We start from the raw sequence: 23,012 nt of genomic DNA on the forward strand, positions 1-23,012 counted from the left end.
TGTGAAAAGGGTGGAGAACTATTGTTGTGTTTGCCTTGAGTAAACAACCAAGAAAGTCACCCCATTTTAAATCGTTGATTGTAGTTGAGGGGGGAGAATGGAAAATGAAGTGTGAAAAGGGTGGAGAACTATTGTTGTGTTTGCCTTGAGTAAACGACCAAGAAAGTCACCCCATTTAGCGTATTTAAAATGTGTAAATGAGTTTCCAAATTCATAATTTATTTTATTTGATTATGTGGAGCAAAAATTACCCAAAACACACAAAAATACCTGAAATAACCGCCTTCTTGGGTAACCTGAAAATTCTTCTGGTTTTTCACTTCTACATGTACAACATGGAATAATCTTGGAGGTTTAGATCATAATATTTCATTAATGACGGTCTAACAGTAATGTTACACAACACCAAAGAAATCTCTGTATAAATCATTAATCCAAAACAAGATAAAGTAAATATTTTTTAGAAGCAAAGCTCTTTATAGTTAACCTACAACAATTGGGTTGCAACAACCTCCATATAGCTAGTAACTATGCTGAAAATGCAGAAGTAACCTAAATTTTCTAGTTCAAAGGTCGAATGATTTCTTGTATTCATAAGCAGTATGGTATCAGAGTTAACTATAAGTTCCCGCAAACGATAAAATACAGCAAGATGTTTCTTATTTGTAAAGTAAGGTATAATCACCATATCTTGTTTCTGACCGAAAAAGGTCAGCTCGGTTCGGGATCGGTTCAATCCGATACGGTCTTCAGGTTTATTCGGTTTTTCCCGTACCATTTATTCGGTTTTTCCAGTATCATGAACACCCCTAGTAGAGGTTGCGAGTTCAAATCCTATAGTGACGTCCCGCTTTTTCATGTTAGGTAGGAAGTCATGTCTCTTTGCATTTTACCTCCTCCATATCGTTTTTTTTAATACGTTCTAAAACTTTATCTATCAACCTATATCCGTTTGGTGGATGGTCGCCGGAATACGTTGTCATTGTTGGTGGTGGAATGGTTGCCAGGATATATTGGGGATGGTGCAGAAAGAAAATGGGTGTTGGTGTTGGCTTACAGAAGGAAAACCAGATGATGAAATTAGTTGCTATAAATAGCAACTAATATAATTAAAAATACCAGAGAGTATATACATAATTAATAATCCCATGAGTAACAATAATCATCATCTTTAAACAAGCATTTATATGCTTCGTATCAAAATACATACATGTAGCATATAATTTATCATTTGACACTCGAGCGATAAGACGAAATGAGACTACATTCTACAATATCGATTATCAATCTCCGTCCTCACATGATTCCGAGTAATATCGCTTAGAGTAGGGCAGCCAGAAAGAGCCATGGTAAGTTCAAGTTCACTTTTCAACATATTAATCACTCTTTTTACTCCATACTCTCCCTTCACTGCAAGCCCATACACAACCGGACGTCCTATCTGCAACATCAATTAAATTAAATTAAATAACAAAAGAATCATCAATTTTATTAATTATTCTAGCATTTTAGTCTTGTTTCTAGAAGTTACCAGAACAGCTTGTGCACCGAGAGCTAAAGCCTTGAACACATCTGTTCCTCGCCTTATTCCACCATCAAACAGAACTGGTACCCGTCCTTGAACTGCAAGGACCACCTGTCACCCAATAGGGAATATATATATATATATATATATATATATATATATATATATATATATATATATATATATATATATATATATATATAGTGGTAGGATCAAGAGGGAAGTAACCAATCGGGGGGAAGCGGGGGAAGCAAAATCCTCTTTTTTTTTCCGTTTTTTGAAAAAACTTTGTTCACAAACATTATAGATTGGATGAAAATATGAACATTTAATAAAGACACTTTGTGATAAATGTTTTTATTTTGGCGGGAAAACGCTCGAAGAACTAATATATAACAATTATCGTGTTTTTCGAGCATATGTTGACGTTTTAGATATTAGGGTTTATAGGATTTAGATATTAGGGTTTAGAAATTTAGGGTTTAGGGTTTAGATTTAGGATTTATATTGAGTTTTTAACACGAACGGTCTAGAGTTTAGGGTTTAGGGTTTAGGGTTTGGTGTTTTGGGTTTATGGAATAAACCCAAAACACCAAACCCTAAACCCTAAACCCTAAATCGGGCTAAATTTTACTTCACAAAACATGAAGAAAAAAAACGTTAACATTCTTCACGAACAATATTATCTTGAATGTTATTTTTGTCAATCGTTTTCCCGCCTAAATAATAACATTCATCACGAAGTGTCTTTTCTAAATGTTCATATTTTCGTGTGATCTTGATGCATGAGAAAAAAAATTCCAAAAAAAGCCAAAAAAAAAAGAAAAAAAAAAATTTGCTTCCCCCCGCTTCCCCCCGATTGGTTACTTCCCCATTGATCCTGCCCCATATATATATATATATATATATATATATATATATATATATATATATATATTCGTATTTGTGTTTTATGTGTATGTGATTAGACATTAGTACATACACGTAATTACCTCTTCAAGAGCGGCAATGGAGGCTGGAACATAATCTAGCTGGCGACCTCCATGGTTAGAGACTACGATTCCTTCAACTCCTACCTGCACAGCTTTAATGGCTGCCAACAAATGGTCATTGTGGGTAACGGGTCAAAATGATAACATTTTAGTATGGCCGTAATGGGCCACATCGGGTTGGGTTGACCCGACCCCCAACCACTTTTCCTCTATTTCTCCTACATATAGCTATTGCGTTAAGTACACACACACACACACACACACACACACACACACACACACACACACACAACTTATAATCAAAATTGCCACCTTTACCTAAGATTTAGAAACTTCACGGTATATCTATACATTTACATAAAAAAAAACTCATAAACTTACCATCCTCGCGAGTGAGTACACCTTTAATCAAAATTGGCAATTCTGTAATGGATCTTAACCAAGCAATGTCCTGCAAAACAGATAAGGCAACTACTTGAGTAAACTACATTTTTTCTATATAAATCAAATAAAGTTGTTCTTTTATTTTTACCGGTCATAAAAACTATACCCGGCAATTTAAGACCCATACTCTCAAATTTGGGTCAAATGGGTAAAGCTTTCGGGTCAATTCGGTCTTGGAAAAAATTAATACAACAACAACAACAAAACCCAATCTCACGTAAGTGGGGTATGAGGAGGTAAGATGTAGACAATTCTTCCCCTGTCCTAGAATAAAGAGAAGTCATTTCTTCACCCAGAGTGAAACACTCCAAGAGTAAAGAAAGTCCTCCCTCTCAATGTCGCCCATTCCTAACCACTTTCGAAAAGCTTCGCTCAAATAAAATGCGTCCCAAGCCGAAATATCACAATTTTGTCGGGCAACCCCACGCCTTCGCCGCTAGAAAATGTGAAATATTTGATAGGATCCGTTTCGGAAGGAGCAATTGTGAGAAATAGCCATTCTAGAACAATCATTTGATCTGTTTCATTCTTTGAGTCAAATGCGCGCAGAGAAAAAAGTGCTAGTTGATAGAGAGATTGTTTCCGAATGGACCTCCGGCCAATAAGTAGGTTACAAAAAAAAAGGGAAAAAAAGTGTGAGACGCCATGAGAATGGTAGAATCAAATTTTCATGGGTTTTAAACCTGCCTGAAGTTCAATTTAGGCTCTAAGCGACAGTCAAGTCGCCAATAAATCGACGCTTGCTTTTGACTCGATTAATAGAGCCATCATTGTCTTGGAAAAAATCAAGCCTCACAATATAAACTAAAACTTAAAAAAATGTCCAATGAGTTTTTCTCCAACCTACCGAGTCTTATACAAAATATAAAAGAACAGGTCAAATGGGTATCAAATCCTAAAGTTCAATAAATAGAGACAGGTCTAATGGGTCTTGTGAATGGGTGAAATGGGTCGAGCATAACAACTGTCATCCTTCAACCATTTATGAAAGCATTAATGGTTATATCAATTATTATGTATATTAATATTTTCTTATATATGATAATAATAATAATAATAATAATAATAATATAATAATAATAATAATAATAATAATAATAATATAATAATAATAATAATAATAATAATAATAATAATAATAATAATAATAATAAATATTAATAATAAATAATAACAACTAAAACAATATACTAAATGTAAAAAAATCAAATGTAAAAGTATATGACCCATTTTGACCTATTTGAGACCCGTTCAAAATTTTTACACGTTTGACCCATGACCCATTTCAACCCCAAACCATTTTGACTCGTTAGCCGAACCAACCCAACGTGACCCGTTTGCCAGGTATAATGAAAACTAAAAAAAACTCCACTGTTTATACCTTCCAAGCAAAAGAAGGATCCCAACTTCTGGATGCAAAAACTTTAAGATTTGAACCACCACTCTGCAAGATTTATATTATCATCAATATCAATCAATATAAATAATAAATGTATAATAAATTAACATAAATTGAAACAAAAGATAGAGATTTCACTTGCATTTTCAACTTTGGTTGAATAAAGACCTTCAAAATTCTTCAGCTGGGGTGCAATCATTCTACGTAAAAAATCGCGGTGTCAAATAATCAATATCAATATGATAATTAAATTAAAATAGGAGAAACGTTTACGTATAACATTATTCCTATATTTTACTTGCTCTTTATGTCAGCTTCCCTACGACCAAGTTTTGGAGTATCAGCAGTAAGAAGAATAGCTTTAAACCCATTCATTTCAGCCCTTTTCACCATTAGAGCAGAAATATCGCGTTGCTTGTAGACCTAAAGTATATATATATATATATATATATACAAGCATAACATAACGAAACTTCACGATAGCTGAAACTGATGCAAAAATTGAGTCATAAATAAAGGATGACATACATATAACTGAAAGAAACGAACAGCATTGCAACTAGAAGCAACCTCCTCGATTGTGCATGTAGAGCTGAAAGACAAACCCTGAAACCGAAAGTAGAGAATTCATAAAAAAATATAAAGTAAATAACGGAGTTGCAGCAGCAGTGTTGCAGAAATCAAGATTAATCGCAGATTAATCGGTTTATGACAAAGGTCCGACGCGAATGATCAAAATCGGTTCAAAAAGTCTGTCAACCCTAGGTCAACAGAGATTAGTCTGTCAAAGTAGCAATTAATCGGTCAACATAAATCGGGTATTAATCGGTCAACATCGGTCTGTTAGAAATAGGGTATGTAAACAGATAATCCGGATATTTCTAGAATCGTGAAACACTTTCCTAATTGAATATTCCGACCCTCCTTGTCTCGGGTTACACAAAATTTCAATTGGGATAAGACTAGAAATGCAAATCGTTTTCCAGACAAGAAGAACGCGATTTAGTGTATAGATTTTCGTGTATGTTTCTGTGTGAAATTGAAAAGAATATGAAAGCAGTTTTCAAAACTGTTGATATAAAACATTTTAAATGGCGGTTATTATTTGAATGGTTATAACGGTTGAAAGGGACGGGAAAAACGTTTATGTTTGGGGGCGCTGCCCGCTCACCTGGGAGCGGGGCCCAGTCAACATCCGATTAATCCTCGATTTGACCGATTAATCCCTCCAAAATACAGAGCGATTAATTCCCGGTTAGTGATTTTTACAACCTTGTGCAGTAGTAGAACTTATATTACCATTATGACGTTACACGCTGCTGCTGCTTTGGCTGTCAAGACTTCTCCTGCAATACTCCATCAATATACATAAATGCATATAATGATAAATCCTAGACACAAATTACTTTTTTTTATTTATATAAAAAAAGTAAATAAATGCATCAATATACATAAATGCATATATAGGTGGTGTTTGTTTTTTTGGTTTGAAGACCTTATTATGTCTTATGTCTGCGGGCGGGCAGACATTTTGGTTTCAGACCGTTTGTTTTTTCGGAGACATAAGCTAAAATAAGATCTTTTTATGTCTTCCAAATAGAAGCTCTATAGTATTGCTTCTAATTTCAGAAGTTGTTTCTAACATAAACATTATTCTCACCCACCACTCCCAATCTTTCTCATCTTCAATCCTACCTTCTATTTCTACCCATCTTCATCACCTCCACTGCCTTCCATGTCTACCGCCACCCCGTAATCTCCGTCACCTCCATCAACTCCGGCATCACCACCACCTTTTCCGGTCGCACTACTCACCAAATCATCTGAATTCGAACAATAGCTGGTCTAAAAACGATTGAGAGGCTCGCTCGTTAATCACCATGTATTATTTTAAACTAATAGCTCTTATAAAGGATTGATACCATGGGCAATTGGGCACTTATCCCTTAACTAGTTGAGAAGCAGAAAGAATATAAAGGTGTGATGTATGTGATATGTATGATATACTTAAATAATAAATAATACATGGTCACAACTTATCCACGTCCTAATTTTTATTTGTATTTATTTCCTACAGATATTCATATAACATTAGATTAGATTATAAATATATACGATTTAGGTAATAAATTTTAATACTCCTGTAATCATATGTACTTTCTATTTTTAATTTAACAATTTTAATTTTTAGATAAAAACTGAAAGATATAGAATAATTTAGGATTAAAAAATATATTTTGCAGACATAAAAACAAACGGTCTTCAGTATTCAGTATACAGATCTTCAGGCCTCATCTTCTCTACAGACATGGTTTGCAGATCTTCAGACAAAAACATCTTAAAAAACAAACAGCATTGCTTCCATACATAATTCCTAATTAAACAAATATGTTATCTGTTACAGGGCTACACAGATTACCTACCTTCAGGATGAGCCAACTTATGCAAAGCAGTTGGACCAACCATAATTGGTGCCGAAGTTTTGTAACCCAATATTGTTGTCGACATATCTATTTTACTTACGTCCACTAAAATTCTTGGCCGAAGACTGTCAATAAAGCATAGGAAAAAGAAATTACATACACGATCAAAAAATGATGATGAAAAACAAATACAAAATATTACGTAATTCGTTGAAACGCTTCAACGTTCTCTCTAAGTGTGTGCTGATCTTCGGCACCTCCAGCAAAGTAGTCATAATACATCTTTGGAAGGGCTTGTTTTGCCAATTCTTGATATTCCTTTATGTTGACCGGCTCATCACTACCCATTCTTCAATTCTGGTGTCAAGAAATAAAATTAGCTAAGAAAATTTGTCGAGGATTTGAAAATGTTCAATTTAGCGTCACATAAAAGTAAGAACTCTAATTCGATTAGATTATTTTACAATGTAAATATAGATAGAAACTATACTTATTCTACCATCAATCCTTTGTATTTTACTTTTAAAGTAAATCTACAACTAAAGACTTTTGAGCAAAGCAAAATGCGATAGCTAGAAATGCACATATACTTTTAAAAAACGTTAATAAAGCAATTCAACTTCCGAAACCATTTATTTAACTATTCAAAGCCTTCAATCAAGTCAGTGGTGCACATATGTTGTCAAAATTACTCAAATTAATCATCTTTGTAGTTTGGATTTTTATAGGTCTAAAGAGCACACATCAGAAATGAAATCAAAGTATGATTATATGTATTGAAAGTTGAAACTTACCCCTTAAACGGAGCATCCATAAAAAAAAAAGAAAAAAAAAAGAGACCAAGTTAGGGTTTGGTAAGAAACCATGGAAGTAAGTGATACAAGCTTACTACTCTCTAGCATGATTTTAGCTGAGCAGTTAGCAACCTATAGATTATTTAACCTAAGTACAATCTAGCTGACTAACAAACTAATTAACTACTAATGTTACAGTAACTTCTAATTACCAAGTCTGAAAAATCAAAATTCCAGAAGAACAAAGAATAGAAACATGATGGGTATTAATATGTAGTACAACATAATATCATAATTAACTGTTTACAGAGCCAAAAACACAGGTAAAAATGATACCTTTTTAATGGGATTGATCTGCAGTGGATGAGTAAGTGAGAGTCCAAGCCTTGCTAGAAAGCTCATGTCAAAAAGTTTGGTAGGAAAGTTATATGGGACCCACAGTGCACTGGGAGTATGAGACAAAAGTGTTCACTGTTTCATTGTTTCAATCATTGTACCGAGACCAAAGCGGCGTCAATGATTTTGAGGGTCCTGTTGCAGCCATAAAAATGAACTCTTACATACATTAATTTTTTTATATTTATATAAATGTAAGTACTTATCACGTATGACTAAATGTCTCAATTGATATACGGTTGAATTGAGTCAGTTAAAATGACTCGGGTCAATATCATTTTTTATTAAAGATTGAAATGACTAATAAGCTAAACAATAAAAAATTAATATTTTTTAGCTCGTACTTTGTAGACTAACTACAATATAAATTTTTTGCTTCAATAATACTTCAGCTAATATATAAAAATATGCATTATTATTTGTTAAAATTTTGGGCCCCTATAAAACTTTGGGCCCCGTCGATTACACACTCTGTACATGTATCGAAGACGCCCTAATGCTATTGCGGTTAACTTTTGTTTGTTTATGTTGTCGGATCATCGTTTGCAATTTTACTTCTTCCAGTATGTTGAAAATTTTGAAATGGTAAAATTGTAAATCTTTTTAACGTTTGATGCACCAACGTGATTAATTTTTTATTTTTATTTTTGCGACACACAGAATTTAAATTAAATTAATTGTTACGGTTTATGCAGACCTACTCGCATCTGATTTATAAGATTTTACAATCTTTTTAAACTATACTTGTTACATTGAATAGGTACAATACAAATACCAAGCAAACCAAAACAACAATTTATAGTTTCGTACTCGACTCCTCAACAAAATCAATCATCGAAAGAGTCGCCGATTTGCAACTGACAGTTAAAATGTGTTAACATTACGAGGTGCCCGAAAGGCAGCCCTACAAACCGTTATTAAGCCCCAAAAAATTCCGATTAGTGGTTCAACATCAGATAATATAAATGAGTTAATAAGTTTCCAAATCCATAAATTGCTTGATTATTTCAAGTAAAAGTACCCAAAATACTTCGCCGAAATACCTGACACACTCACCCTTTAGGTAACCTGAACATTCTTCTGGTTTTTCACATACACATGTAGAGCATGTTATAATCTTGCGGGTTTAGTTCGTAATATTTCATCAATGACTGCCTAAGAGTAATGTTACACAGCACCCGAATAAATCTCTCTATAAATCATTAATCCAAAACAAGATAAAGTAAATACTTTTAAGAAGCAAAGCTCTTTATAGTTAACCTACAACAACCTCCATATAGCTAGCAACTATGCTGAAAATGCAGACATAACCTAAATTTTCCAGTTCAAGGATCGAACGATTTCTTGTATTCATAAACGGTATGATATCAGAGTTAACTTTAAGCTCCCGCAAACGATAAAATACAGGAAGATGTTTCTTATTTGTAAAGTAAGGTATAATCACCATATCTTGTTTCTGACCCAGAAAAGTAGAATGACCACTCCAAGGACGATTGCAACAGGAGCCCATTTCCGAATCAATGCCTACAGTAAAAGGTTTAATCAACAAAAGTGAGCACAAATTTATAGGAATAGAAACGATGGTTGAGCTCTGCTCAATTTTTGTATACTATAATAACATTGCCTTGCAAGCATTTACAATTGTTAACAGATAGCAAAACTTACTGTTATTTAACAAAATACAATGCGTTAATAACAGCCAACATAATCGATTATACATAATTTCCATCTTATAAGTAAAAATCAAACTTACCTGTCGATTTAAGTCTCTTGCTTTGTCAGCATATATGCGAGACTCCGAGGTTAATCGACTTGACATTTGACTGACCTCTGCAAAAAAAATACAATTCACAAATTTTAATAAATAATGAAATAACGAAGCTTATTAGGAACCGACTCTTTGAGATGAAGAGATTGTAACCAAAGCCAAATTGATTCAGAACTTCAAATACATAAAAAGATTCATATTAGTTCAAATACAATGCTAGTCTTCCACAGTATGTTCACATTCTTATTACTTATTAGCAACACCTAAATGAAAAATTACAGGCTACATCCTCAATAACTTCCTTTAAATACCTTGTACAGCTTCAATGAATATATTTTCACTCACGAACCTTAATAATCCTTAATTTATATCACTCTGCACTACCAATTTACCATCGAAAAAGTTTTACAACTATTTAGACCCTGGAGAGTTCTGAAAGCATTAGACAATGTATACACGTACGATACATGCAGAATTCTTATTTTTTTTATGGTCTCTCTCGAAAAAAAAAATGATCATATAGATGTTCCATGATTCTAAGTTAGGGGCAATCATTCAACTTGATGGTAAGAGGCAACTTAAAATCTTTTTCTAGAATACTACAAACAAACGAAATGATATTATAGATAACTTGAGAAAAAATAAAAAACCAAGCATACACACCAATAGAGATTCCAATTTAAAACATCTATTTAGGTTTCAGGAACGTATATTAAGTGGCTAAGTGCTCAAGGGAGCATAGAACAATAACTACTAAAGTGAAAAGAACTTACGGTCCAACTTTTCACCAACACCAAGAACTTCCTGCACATTACGAGTCATTATTTGGTGTACTTCATAAAGTTCATCATTCAACTTGGATATATTCCGTTGAGTTCTCGTGTCCTGGTACAATTTCTTAGTCCTCTGTATAAATGTATCTACAAAAGAAAAGTGTTTTTGGTATACCGTACTACAGACATTAAGACATGCAAGCTAATTACTCGTCATAAAAAACAACATTTACCAAATTTTATAAAAGCATAAGGTCTTGCAGCAGTTTCAATTTGATTCGCATAACCACGCTCGAATTCATTTCTGAGATCTTCAAGGTATTGAAACGCAAGCTTCTTCGGGTAAGCACGATCGCACATTGTCAAATAACATACACGTCCTTCAATAATATAGCTGAGACATTAAGTTAAAGATTCAAATTACCACCACCTACTATTTAATACACAATAGACTTCACAAAAACTATACACTATAAGGTAGAGAAAATTGGGGATACTGGAAAACGTAAGGTCCTGTTTCAACAGACATCCGTGACGCTTCATTATGTCCTCTTGACAGGTTCTTAAACAACGCCTTAACTTGCTGTTTGTAAAAATCGGCATCCTGCATATCACGACCATCATCTAATCCTTCAGCTAACGGAAGACCGTCAGTTACACGAGCAATCATTGTCAGCTTCACCATCTTTATTATGAGAATCTATCAACTATACAAATTTCATACAGAGGAAATTTCAGTTACAACTACTTTTGTATAATTAGTAACATGTGATTAACCTGATTTAGATGCTAAAATCATCTAAAAACCAAAATTAAGTGTTGAGATATATGCAGAGTATAATTGGAGTTAATATCTATGTACTTCAAAATTAATGCATTGTAGATCAATATAAGATCGATAACAACAAATTAACTGTGATGAAGTTAATCCAAAATTATGATCAAATCGATTCACACCTTATATCAAGCAACTAGAATATGATCTGAATCTAATAATAACGATACTAAACTACGTAACTTCATTGGCCGTTCACTGAATCTATAAACGAAATTGAAGAATTACCTGAAATTTGAATTCGAGTTTGTTTGACCTACATTGATCGGTGAAAGAAATATAGAAAAACGAATAGAATCCGAGATTTTGTATCGATTGAAATCTTAGGGTTTTGGAAGGACTGATTTTTTGTTGAAATTTTTTGGGGGAAATTTCTTGTCCTTCAAGAAGAGATTGATTGATAAAAGGAAGAAGAAACGCAAAACTAATCAATTTTATAGTTTTCAAATTGGTACCTCAGGTTTATAATCTTCATTAATAGCACCTAAAATTTATCTTGGTGGAGTATATAATTATTATATTAAAATTTTAATTTTTAAGTAATAAGAATGTTGATAAGAGGTAATTTTTTTGTCAATGACCAAAAGTTTCAAAGTTAATCACATCGCCGCATAATGATTATTCACTTACTTGTTTACCTTTTATTTTATTTTAGCAAAAAATAACTAAAACTTTAATAGAAAACGGAAAACGTTATCGAAAAGAAAATGTGTTCAACGAAAAATACAACCGGACAACCCGATGAGGTTCGAACCTAGAAAACGGTACTACAAAACGAATTATCTATACTGAGTCTCATCTATCGAAACGTATAGCAACTAAACAACAAGAAGGCCAACTAAAACTAAAAAGCCAAGTTAATCATAACAAACAAACACAAAATATATAAGGATCGATCTTAACTAAGTTACCGTCAGAGATTTCTCGTCGAATATTTTTACCAAATTGATTCTCAATCTTGAAAGAGAGCACATTTGAAGAATCATCACCTTTTATCATTTAAAAAAAATTGCTTGTTCACTTTGAAAAAAAAATAAAAAATTGTTGACTTTGAAAAAAAAATGCCCGTATCCAAAAAAAAATATTATTCAATTATCATTAATCATATTAATTTACTTTTATTTATTTGTCACAATCATTTATTTATTAAATAAATTCATTTAGATTTACTTTTATATGATTGACTAAACATTGTCAACCCACTCGTAAGACCGTTATAACGACCCTCATTTTTCCATTCTATATTTTTTCAATATTAAATGCCCAAACAATATAATCAAAACTTAATGATTAAACTTTAATCAACAATTGTTAAGTATTAAGAGTTAGAAAACATATTAATTAACTTTGTGCAATAATTGACAAGTTAATAAAAGATGAAAATAATAAACTGTTAGTCGACACTCACTGCTAATTAAAATTTATGCATTTATGTAATATTATAACTGATAACCTATAAGTAATAAATAAAAATTGACATTTATATAAATAATAAAACAATTGAGAACTAAATATATACAAGTCATGAATTAGTAAAAAGAAAATAATACTTATCATGTAGTAAATGTAAAAAATAATAATAGTAATAATAGTAATAATAATGAGACTAAAGAATCTTAAACAATTACATCCTTATGTTGACTAAAAATTAAAATAATATATATATAAACTAGTACCACCTATTGTTGACTAAAAATTATAAAATAAAATAAAATCATTAATTAGAACATCCTTATGTTGACTAACACTCTAATACTTGCACTATATAAACTCCTAGTTTCTCATTCACAAATCACACCAAAATCCTCTCTCAAAAACAATCTCTCCCTCTCCCTCTCTTGTGGTATTCGGATCTTCAAGCTTGTTCTTCGTGTTCTTCAAGAATCTTCAAGGAGTTCTTCAAGATTTTTAAGGCTTTGATCTTCCATCTTCATCGTGTTCATCTTTTCTTTGTTAATTATCTTGAATCTTCAAAGGTATAACATAAACCCTAAACTATTTACATAAACTTTAATCTTTGTTAATTCATATTCATATTATAAACTTGTTATTCATAAGTATATACATAAACACTCCTAGATTTATATATACATATATACATGTAAAAAAAATATTTTTATGTATATATACGAATTATATATACATATACATATTAAAACCTTAAACCCTAATACTACTTATACTAGTACTTAACATGTATACACTATTACTATTACTAGCACCTATAACCTACTACTTATATTGTAGCACAAAAATATTTTGGGATATGTATTAGAGATGTATAGATCTTCGAACTTTCTTGACGAATGGTTTCTACGAGATTCTAGGCAGAGGGTTTGGATTTCCGATTTAAAGGGTCCTATGGCTCAAGCCCCTAGATCTAAATTAGCCATTCGAAGGGAAAGGGGTGATTGGAAGCTTATCTAATACGGCAAGTATCCTAAAATGAAAAACACTCATAAAAGTAGAAACTCTATAATCATAGAAACTTAGTAAAATAAGAAACTTTCTAAAAATGGAAACATTATAAAAATAGTAACTTACTAGGAATAGAAACTTAGTAAAACAAACTATACTTAAACACATACTTAAACTTAAACATGGGCAAAACACTTAACTACTCTTAAATGTCAATAGGTTGACTTTCCTGCTCACTCGTTCAACTCTTTATTCCGAGGAATAACTCTCTCTCTACTTACTAAGGTGATTTTTATAGCCCCACTTTACTTGAGCTCAATTTACTTTTTATACTAATTGGGGTGAGACACATGCTGCTTTTACTATTTACAATTTAGACACAAGTACCAACTAAAACTATGCTATACCCGGCTATGTCCGACTAAGTCCCTACAGTGATATTTTTAGGTGCTGCGGCATGCTTAGTTATTGGGGGTAGGCCTATCGGGAGTAACGTCCCCGATACATTTGATGTTATCTTTGTATTGCTTGATAATGAAATTAAACCGACAAGTAGAACTAACTTGTCATGGGGCAAACTTGAACGTTTAGTCTAAATATCACGCACTGGCATAACTTTTTGATCCTGCGGGAGATCAACCTTACAAATTAAATCTTGTGGTCTAAAACAAACGGTCAAACTTATTTGTTAAACCTATGAACTTCACTCAACCTTTTGGTTGACACTTTAGCATGTTTTGTCTCAGGTGCTGTTTGATTCAAGCTCTTATACTTACTGCTTATGTGATGCTACTTGGACATAGGATCAAGAGATATCGCATTTATTACTTCTGCATGTGAACATTTCCATTATTGTTATTCCTATCATTGTAACTACGTTTCATTTTCCGCTGCGTGCTCAATAAAGTTTGTTTTATCATTTAGTATTGTTCTCGTATATTATAATATGTTGGTTGATTTGATATTAAGTCACATTTCACCCAGGCCCTAACTGGGGGTGTGACAGATTGGTATCAGAGCAAACCAGGCTGTTATAGAGAACCAGGATTGCATTTTTATGTGTGCCTTACTTGTTAGCTAGGGTGCCTTAGCAATCTAGGAAACTATAACCTTTCCTGCCTTGGACTTAAAGCACTTAGGATTGTCGTATAATCTTAACAATTATGCTTTAATAAACTTGACTCAAAGATTCTAATCAAGGTCTCTTTCCTAATGATAGGATGTCAAGCTCAAGCGTTAACAAGCCCAACAAAGCAACTCACAACCCTACCACCGAAGTAGGTGTTGGACACTCTTCAACTTCGAGACCAGTTCGAAGTCCTCTTTATAGTCCTGCTTCACCACCGCTGAATTATAGCCCGAATACTATTTTAGATTCACATGGGTCTCCTCAATACTACCCAACTCCGAGAACCCAAGATAAGGGAAAACGGCATGAAGAAGTTGGTCCATCAAGGAAGAGAGCCCGATCTCCTTTTTATGATGGTCCTAAGTATGAAATCATGAGATTACGAAACGATACCGAGAGAAACATTGGAGGTCTACTTCGCCACATGGAAAGAGTGGATCGTCGAATGAAGAAACTTATGAAAGAAAACGTCGAGCTAAGAAAGGAGTTGCTGATGCTAAAGTGCGAGGAAGAACGCAACACTCGCTGGGGAAAGCAATCACTTGCTTACCTCAAGGAGGATGTTGATGTCCGAATGAAAATGGAGAAAGGTCGAGTCGACGAACAACTTGCCATAAGAGAGTACAACACTAATGCCGTAAACAGTCGTGTTACCAACCTTTATGACAACTTCGAGTATCTCTATGAGAAACAAAAGTCGAAAAATGAGAAAGTTGAGGAGTTTATGAAGAAGGTTGGAGACGAAATATGAAGACTACTTCAATCTTAATATTTCCTAGTTATTTTTCCTATTTTCCATCTATGTAAAGGCTGTGCCTTAAACAATTTCTATTTCCGAATCGTGTAATAAAGGCTTATTTAATGCCTCGTTCTAATAATATAAAGTGTTTTATTAATATCATGCGATATCAATACTTTAGTTTATTCATACTTGTGATTACTCAAACTTATAACTTGTTAAACTTATCAAACATATGTTCACTTTTATGTAGTGACATCATGGTTCGTTCAGCTGCACCTACCGTTAACAACGTTGTGTTAACTACTGAGCAATTCCAACAGTTACTCGCTGCTGCCCAAGGCAACGCCCAAGCTAATCATGCTAATACTCAACCAAAACCTTGTTCCTACAAGGACTTTACAAACTGTCACCCTCCCGCTTTTAAGGGAAACGAAGAAGCTGTCGAACTAGTTCGTTGGTTCGAAAAGATGGAATCTATTTTCCGTATTTGCAACTGTGGTGATGATAATCGAGTAAAGTATGCCACTAGCTCGTTGGGTGGTAATGCTTTAACTTGGTGGACTGCTTATGCCAAGTCCGTAGGAATTGATAATGCTAATGCAATTCCATGGGACGAACTCAAAAGTATGATGGTCAACAAATTCTGCCCAAGGAGTCAAGTTCAGAAGCTTGAAGCTGAGTTCTGGGAACTCAGGGTCAAGGGTACTGACATTGAGAATTATACCAATCGTTATCTGGAGCTTTCTACTCTATGTCCTGAAATGTTTCCTACTGAAGCTAGAAGAATTGAGCGGTATATTGAAGGTCTTCCCGAGGATGTTCAAGGGAATGTTATTGCTGCTGAGAAGGTTACTTTGGATGCTGTGATTCTCATGGCACAAAATCTCATGTTGGCCAAGAGAAGAAGGGCGTCGGCCAATAAGCAAGTTGAAACCAAGGGTAATGATGGTAAGAGGAAGTTGGAGCCGTCTCAAGGTTCAACTCAGAATGTTAGTAAAAAGCTTATGGATAGTACAAGGACGAATTATAAGGGCACTTATCCTTTTTGTGTTCGTTGTGAAAGGCATCACCCGGGGCAGTGCACTGCCACTTGTTCGTTGTGTAAGAAAGTGGGACACGTAGCTAAGACGTGTAGGACTCCTCCAAAGAATAAATCTATTGTTCCTGCCAAAGCTCCTCCTACTTGTTATACTTGTGGGGAAAAGGGACACATTAGTCCAAATTGCCCTAAGAAGAGAGATAATCCTGCTACTGGAGCCAATACTACTGCTGCAAAGGGTCGTGCATTTGTTATTACTGCTGCTGAAGCCCGAGATGAAGATGAGGTCATCACGGGTACGTATCTCGTCAATAATTGCTACGCAACTATTTTATTCGATACTGGTGCCGACCGAAGTTACGTATCTAATGAATTTTGTACCCTATTTACTGAAAAGCCTCAACCCTTAGAAACTAAACGATTAGTAGAAGTAGCCAATGGAAAGATCATGAAAGTTGATAAAATTTATAAAAACTGCAACCTAATCTTAGCCAGCAAAGAATTTAAGATAGACCTTTTGCCGGTCGAGCTAGGAAGTTTCGATGTCGTAGTTGGAATGGATTGGTTACGTCCATTAAGAGCTGCGATCATGTGTTACGATAAAACCGTTCATGTTCCATTAGGAAATGGAGAGACTCTTATTATCCAAGGTGAAAAGAGTGGTTCCAATCTCAATATTATCTCCTGTATTAAAACCCGCAAATACCTTATGAAAGGTTATCCAGCTATTCTAGCCCACGTTAATCTGATTGAATCGAAAGAGAAGCGAATTGAAGATGTACCAGTAGTTAAAGACTTTCCCGATGTGTTTCCCGAAGATCTTCCGGGTATTCCACCTCCTCGACAAGTTGAATTCCAAATTGATTTAACTCCTGGTGCTGCTCCTGTTGCTAAAGCACCATACCGTTTAGCACCTTCCGAAATGAAGGAATTATCCAACCAACTCCAAGAACTATTGGATAAAGGTTTCATTCGTCCAAGCTCGTCCCCTTGGGGAGCTCCTATTCTGTTTGTTAAAAAGAAGGATGGTACATTAAGGATGTGCATTGATTACCGCGAACTTAACAAGCTTACTATCAAGAACCGTTATCCGTTGCCACGTATTGATGATCTATTTGACCAACTTCAAGGGTCAAGTGTTTATTCAAAGATTGATTTAAGATCCGGTTATCACCAACTCAAGGTCAAGGAATCCGATATTCCTAAGACTGCTTTTCGCACTCGTTATGGGCACTATGAATTCTGTGTCATGCCTTTTGGTTTAACTAATGCTCCTGCCGTGTTCATGGACCTCATGAATCGTGTTTGTAAACCGTATCTTGACAAATTTGTCATCGTATTCATTGACGACATCTTGATCTATTCGAAGAATGAGAAAGAGCATGAGCAAAATTTGCGCATGATTCTTGAACTCTTACGAAAGGAACAACTTTATGCTAAATTTTCTAAGTGCGAGTTTTGGCTCAAAACCGTACAATTTCTCGGACATGTTGTTGATAGAAACGGAATACATGTCGATCCAGCTAAGATTACTGCTATTCAGAACTGGGAGATACCAAAGACTGCAAAGCATATTCGTCAATTTTTGGGACTTGCCGGTTACTATCGAAGGTTTATAAAAGATTTTTCTCTCATTGCCAAACCTCTTACAAAGCTGACTCAAAAAGGGAAGAAATTTGAGTGGTCCGAAGAACAGGAATCTGCTTTCAAGATTCTGAAGGAGAAGTTGACCACAGCCCCGATTCTTTCTTTACCTGAAGGTACCGACGACTTTGTTGTTTACTGCGATGCCTCAAAGCATGGCTTTGGTTGTGTTTTAATGCAACGAGAGAAGGTTATCGCCTATGCATCTAGACAGTTGAAGAAACATGAAGTAAACTATACCACACATGACCTAGAGTTAGGTGCCGTGGTATTTGCATTAAAGATATGGAGACATTATCTCTATGGTAATCACTTTACGGTGTACACTGACCATAAAAGTCTTCGACACATCTTTGATCAAAAACAGCTGAATATGAGGCAAAGTCGATGGCTCGAGACATTGAACGATTATTATTGTGAGCTGAAATATCATCCTGGCAAGGCGAATGTGGTTGCCGATGCCCTTAGTCGAAAAGACGATATTAAACGTGTTCGTGCTTTAAACCTAAAAATCAAATCGAATCTTATTTCACGAATCTGTGAAGCTCAATTGGAAGCTATTAGACCGACACTTATCGAAGGTGAAGGACCTATTGGTTTTGAGAACCAACTTCAAGTGAAAGCTAATGGTACACGGTACTTTGGCAATAGAATCTGGGTTCCTCGTTTTGGTAATCTTCGCGAACTAGTCTTGGATGAAGCACATAAGACTAGATATTCTATCCATCCCGGTTCCAGTAAGATGTATCACGATGTGAAGGAATTCTACTGGTGGCCTAACATGAAAGCCGATATTGCTACTTATGTTAGTAAGTGTCTCACTTGTTTGAAAGTCAAGGCCGAACATCAAAAGCCTTCTGGTCTGTTGACACAACCCGACATTCCGCAGTGGAAGTGGGAAGGTATCACTATGGACTTCGTTACTAAGTTACCTAAGACTTCGAACGGTAACGATACTATTTGGGTCGTAGTTGATCGTCTTACTAAATCTGCACATTTCATACCGATCAAGGAAACCGACAAGATGGAGAGATTAGCACAGCTTTATATTAAAGAAATCGTCTCACGTCATGGTGTTCCTATCTCGATCATTTCTGATCGCGATAGTCGATTTGTTTCTAGATTTTGGAAAACTTTACAATCTGCTCTTGGAACTCAACTCGACATGAGTACAGCTTATCATCCGCAAACCGATGGTCAAAGTGAACGAACCATTCAAACTATGGAGGATATGCTACGTGCTTGTGCAATCGATTTCGGCAAAGGATGGGATAGACATCTACCTTTGGTTGAATTTTCTTATAATAACAGTTATCACTCCAGCATTAAGGCTGCACCTTTTGAAGCTTTATATGGACGGAAGTGTAGATCCCCTTTGTGTTGGGATGAACTTGAGGACAGACATTTAACTGGTCCTGAAATTATTCACGAAACTACCGAAAAGATCGTTCAAATCAAGCAACGTTTAGAAACTGCCCGTAGCCGACAGAAAAGCTATGCCAATAAGAAACGAAAAGACATCGAATACCAAGTTGGAGATAAAGTCATGTTGAAAGTATCCCCTTGGAAAGGTGTTGTCCGCTTCGGTAAGCGAAGTAAACTCAGTCCACGATATGTTGGACCATTCACAATCACTGAAAGAGTCGGTCCCGTGGCATACCGATTAGAACTGCCAACCGAACTTAGTCAAGTACATGATGTGTTTCATGTCTCAAATCTTAAACGGTGTCTTGCCGATGACACACTCGTTATTCCTCTGGATGATGTCCGCATTGATGAGCAAATGCACTTCGTTGAAGAACCTATAGAAATCATGGAAGGAGAGGTCAAACAAACGCGTAAAAGCAATATACCTATCGTTAAAGTCCGGTGGAATTCGCGTAGAGGCCCCGAATATACCTGGGAACGCAAAGACCATATGAAACGGAAATATCCCCATCTCTTCTCAACTGCTGATGCAAACGAGAAAACTACCTAAAAACTTCGGGACGAAGTTTTCAATAACGGGGAGGTACTATAACGACCCTCATTTTTCCATTCTATATTTTTCCAATATTAAATGCCCAAACAATATAATCAAAACTTAATGATTAAACTTTAATCAACAATTGTTAAGTATTAAGAGTTAGAAAACATATTAATTAACTTTGTGCAATAATTGACAAGTTAATAAAAGATGAAAATAATAAACTGTTAGTCGACACTCACTGCTAATTAAAATTTATGCATTTATGTAATATTATAACTGATAACCTATAAGTAATAAATAAAAATTGACATTTATATAAATAATAAAACAATTGAGAACTAAATATATACAAGTCATGAATTAGTAAAAAGAAAATAATACTTATCATGTAGTAAATGTAAAAAATAATAATAGTAATAATAGTAATAATAATGAGACTAAAGAATCTTAAACAATTACATCCTTATGTTGACTAAAAATTAAAATAATATATATATAAACTAGTACCACCTATTGTTGACTAAAAATTATAAAATAAAATAAAATCATTAATTAGAACATCCTTATGTTGACTAACACTCTAATACTTGCACTATATAAACTCCTAGTTTCTCATTCACAAATCACACCAAAATCCTCTCTCAAAAACAATCTCTCCCTCTCCCTCTCTTGTGGTATTCGGATCTTCAAGCTTGTTCTTCGTGTTCTTCAAGAATCTTCAAGGAGTTCTTCAAGATTTTTAAGGCTTTGATCTTCCATCTTCATCGTGTTCATCTTTTCTTTGTTAATTATCTTGAATCTTCAAAGGTATAACATAAACCCTAAACTATTTACATAAACTTTAATCTTTGTTAATTCATATTCATATTATAAACTTGTTATTCATAAGTATATACATAAACACTCCTAGATTTATATATACATATATACATGTAAAAAAAATATTTTTATGTATATATACGAATTATATATACATATACATATTAAAACCTTAAACCCTAATACTACTTATACTAGTACTTAACATGTATACACTATTACTATTACTAGCACCTATAACCTACTACTTATATTGTAGCACAAAAATATTTTGGGATATGTATTAGAGATGTATAGATCTTCGAACTTTCTTGACGAATGGTTTCTACGAGATTCTAGGCAGAGGGTTTGGATTTCCGATTTAAAGGGTCCTATGGCTCAAGCCCCTAGATCTAAATTAGCCATTCGAAGGGAAAGGGGTGATTGGAAGCTTATCTAATACGGCAAGTATCCTAAAATGAAAAACACTCATAAAAGTAGAAACTCTATAATCATAGAAACTTAGTAAAATAAGAAACTTTCTAAAAATGGAAACATTATAAAAATAGTAACTTACTAGGAATAGAAACTTAGTAAAACAAACTATACTTAAACACATACTTAAACTTAAACATGGGCAAAACACTTAACTACTCTTAAATGTCAATAGGTTGACTTTCCTGCTCACTCGTTCAACTCTTTATTCCGAGTAATAACTCTCTCTCTACTTACTAAGGTGATTTTTATAGCCCCACTTTACTTGAGCTCAATTTACTTTTTATACTAATTGGGGTGAGACACATGCTGCTTTTACTATTTACAATTTAGACACAAGTACCAACTAAAACTATGCTATACCCGGCTATGTCCGACTAAGTCCCTACAGTGATATTTTTAGGTGCTGCGGCATGCTTAGTTATTGGGGGTAGGCCTATCGGGAGTAACGTCCCCGATACATTTGATGTTATCTTTGTATTGCTTGATAATGAAATTAAACCGACAAGTAGAACTAACTTGTCATGGGGCAAACTTGAACGTTTAGTCTAAATATCACGCACTGGCATAACTTTTTGATCCTGCGGGAGATCAACCTTACAAATTAAATCTTGTGGTCTAAAACAAACGGTCAAACTTATTTGTTAAACCTATGAACTTCACTCAACCTTTTGGTTGACACTTTAGCATGTTTTGTCTCATGTGCTGTTTGATTCAAGCTCTTATACTTACTGCTTATGTGATGCTACTTGGACATAGGATCAAGAGATATCGCATTTATTACTTCTGCATGTGAACATTTCCATTATTGTTATTCCTATCATTGTAACTACGTTTCATTTTCCGCTGCGTGCTCAATAAAGTTTGTTTTATCATTTAGTATTGTTCTCGTATATTATAATATGTTGGTTGATTTGATATTAAGTCACATTTCACCCAGGCCCTAACTGGGGGTGTGACAACCGTATGTAACGTTGCCAACCCATGCAGTGAGATCCTACATGGCAAAAAAGCAATGCCTCCTCACCAAAGTATTGAGACGTTGGTTGATAAAAATTGGAAGTGTGCGTTGCTATGCAACAGAAGAAGAAACACCCGTTAGTTTTTTTATTAATTTTTTATTATTTTAAAAATATTATTTTTATTCTCTTTTAATACTTAACTCAATTATATTTTAACACATCATTACAATACTCCTAATTTACACCAAAAACTCACACCACTACTACACATAAAAAACTCACACATTCTAATCATCAAAAAAGGTATAAAAAGCAACTCACACCTCATGTCACTACAAATAGTCTAATAGTACCTTGGCAATAGATTGGCATGCACATTGACTGATGATTGGGAGTCCTCTTATATATATATATATATTATTAGGAGCCTTAGGGAGAAGTATAGAGAAAAACAAAAGAACCTAGAG

The 23,012-nt window shown here is 34.3% G+C and overlaps 2 protein-coding genes across 2 annotated transcripts; both read right to left on the minus strand.

Moving 5' to 3' along the window:
- Positions 1-1,087: 1,087 nt before the first annotated feature.
- Positions 1,088-7,131, minus strand: LOC139869984 (peroxisomal (S)-2-hydroxyacid oxidase GLO3-like). Its single transcript, XM_071857836.1, has 11 exons — positions 6,986-7,131; positions 6,784-6,908; positions 5,660-5,706; positions 4,889-4,966; positions 4,659-4,783; positions 4,503-4,560; positions 4,343-4,405; positions 2,899-2,968; positions 2,518-2,618; positions 1,532-1,636; positions 1,088-1,441 (listed from the first exon to the last, which is right to left on the minus strand). Exons 1-11 carry the CDS (start codon positions 7,129-7,131, stop codon positions 1,262-1,264), a joined length of 1,098 nt encoding a protein of 365 aa, XP_071713937.1. The 3' UTR covers positions 1,088-1,261.
- Positions 7,132-9,068: 1,937 nt separating this feature from the next.
- Positions 9,069-11,724, minus strand: LOC139872907 (25.3 kDa vesicle transport protein SEC22-1-like). Its single transcript, XM_071860843.1, has 6 exons — positions 11,578-11,724; positions 11,012-11,221; positions 10,748-10,908; positions 10,515-10,661; positions 9,727-9,803; positions 9,069-9,497 (listed from the first exon to the last, which is right to left on the minus strand). Exons 2-6 carry the CDS (start codon positions 11,197-11,199, stop codon positions 9,414-9,416), a joined length of 657 nt encoding a protein of 218 aa, XP_071716944.1. The 5' UTR covers positions 11,200-11,221; positions 11,578-11,724; the 3' UTR covers positions 9,069-9,413.
- Between the last annotated feature and the right edge of the window lie 11,288 nt (positions 11,725-23,012).

This window comes from Rutidosis leptorrhynchoides, chromosome 10 (assembly GCF_046630445.1).
Source record: "Rutidosis leptorrhynchoides isolate AG116_Rl617_1_P2 chromosome 10, CSIRO_AGI_Rlap_v1, whole genome shotgun sequence".
NCBI lineage: Eukaryota > Viridiplantae > Streptophyta > Magnoliopsida > Asterales > Asteraceae > Rutidosis > Rutidosis leptorrhynchoides.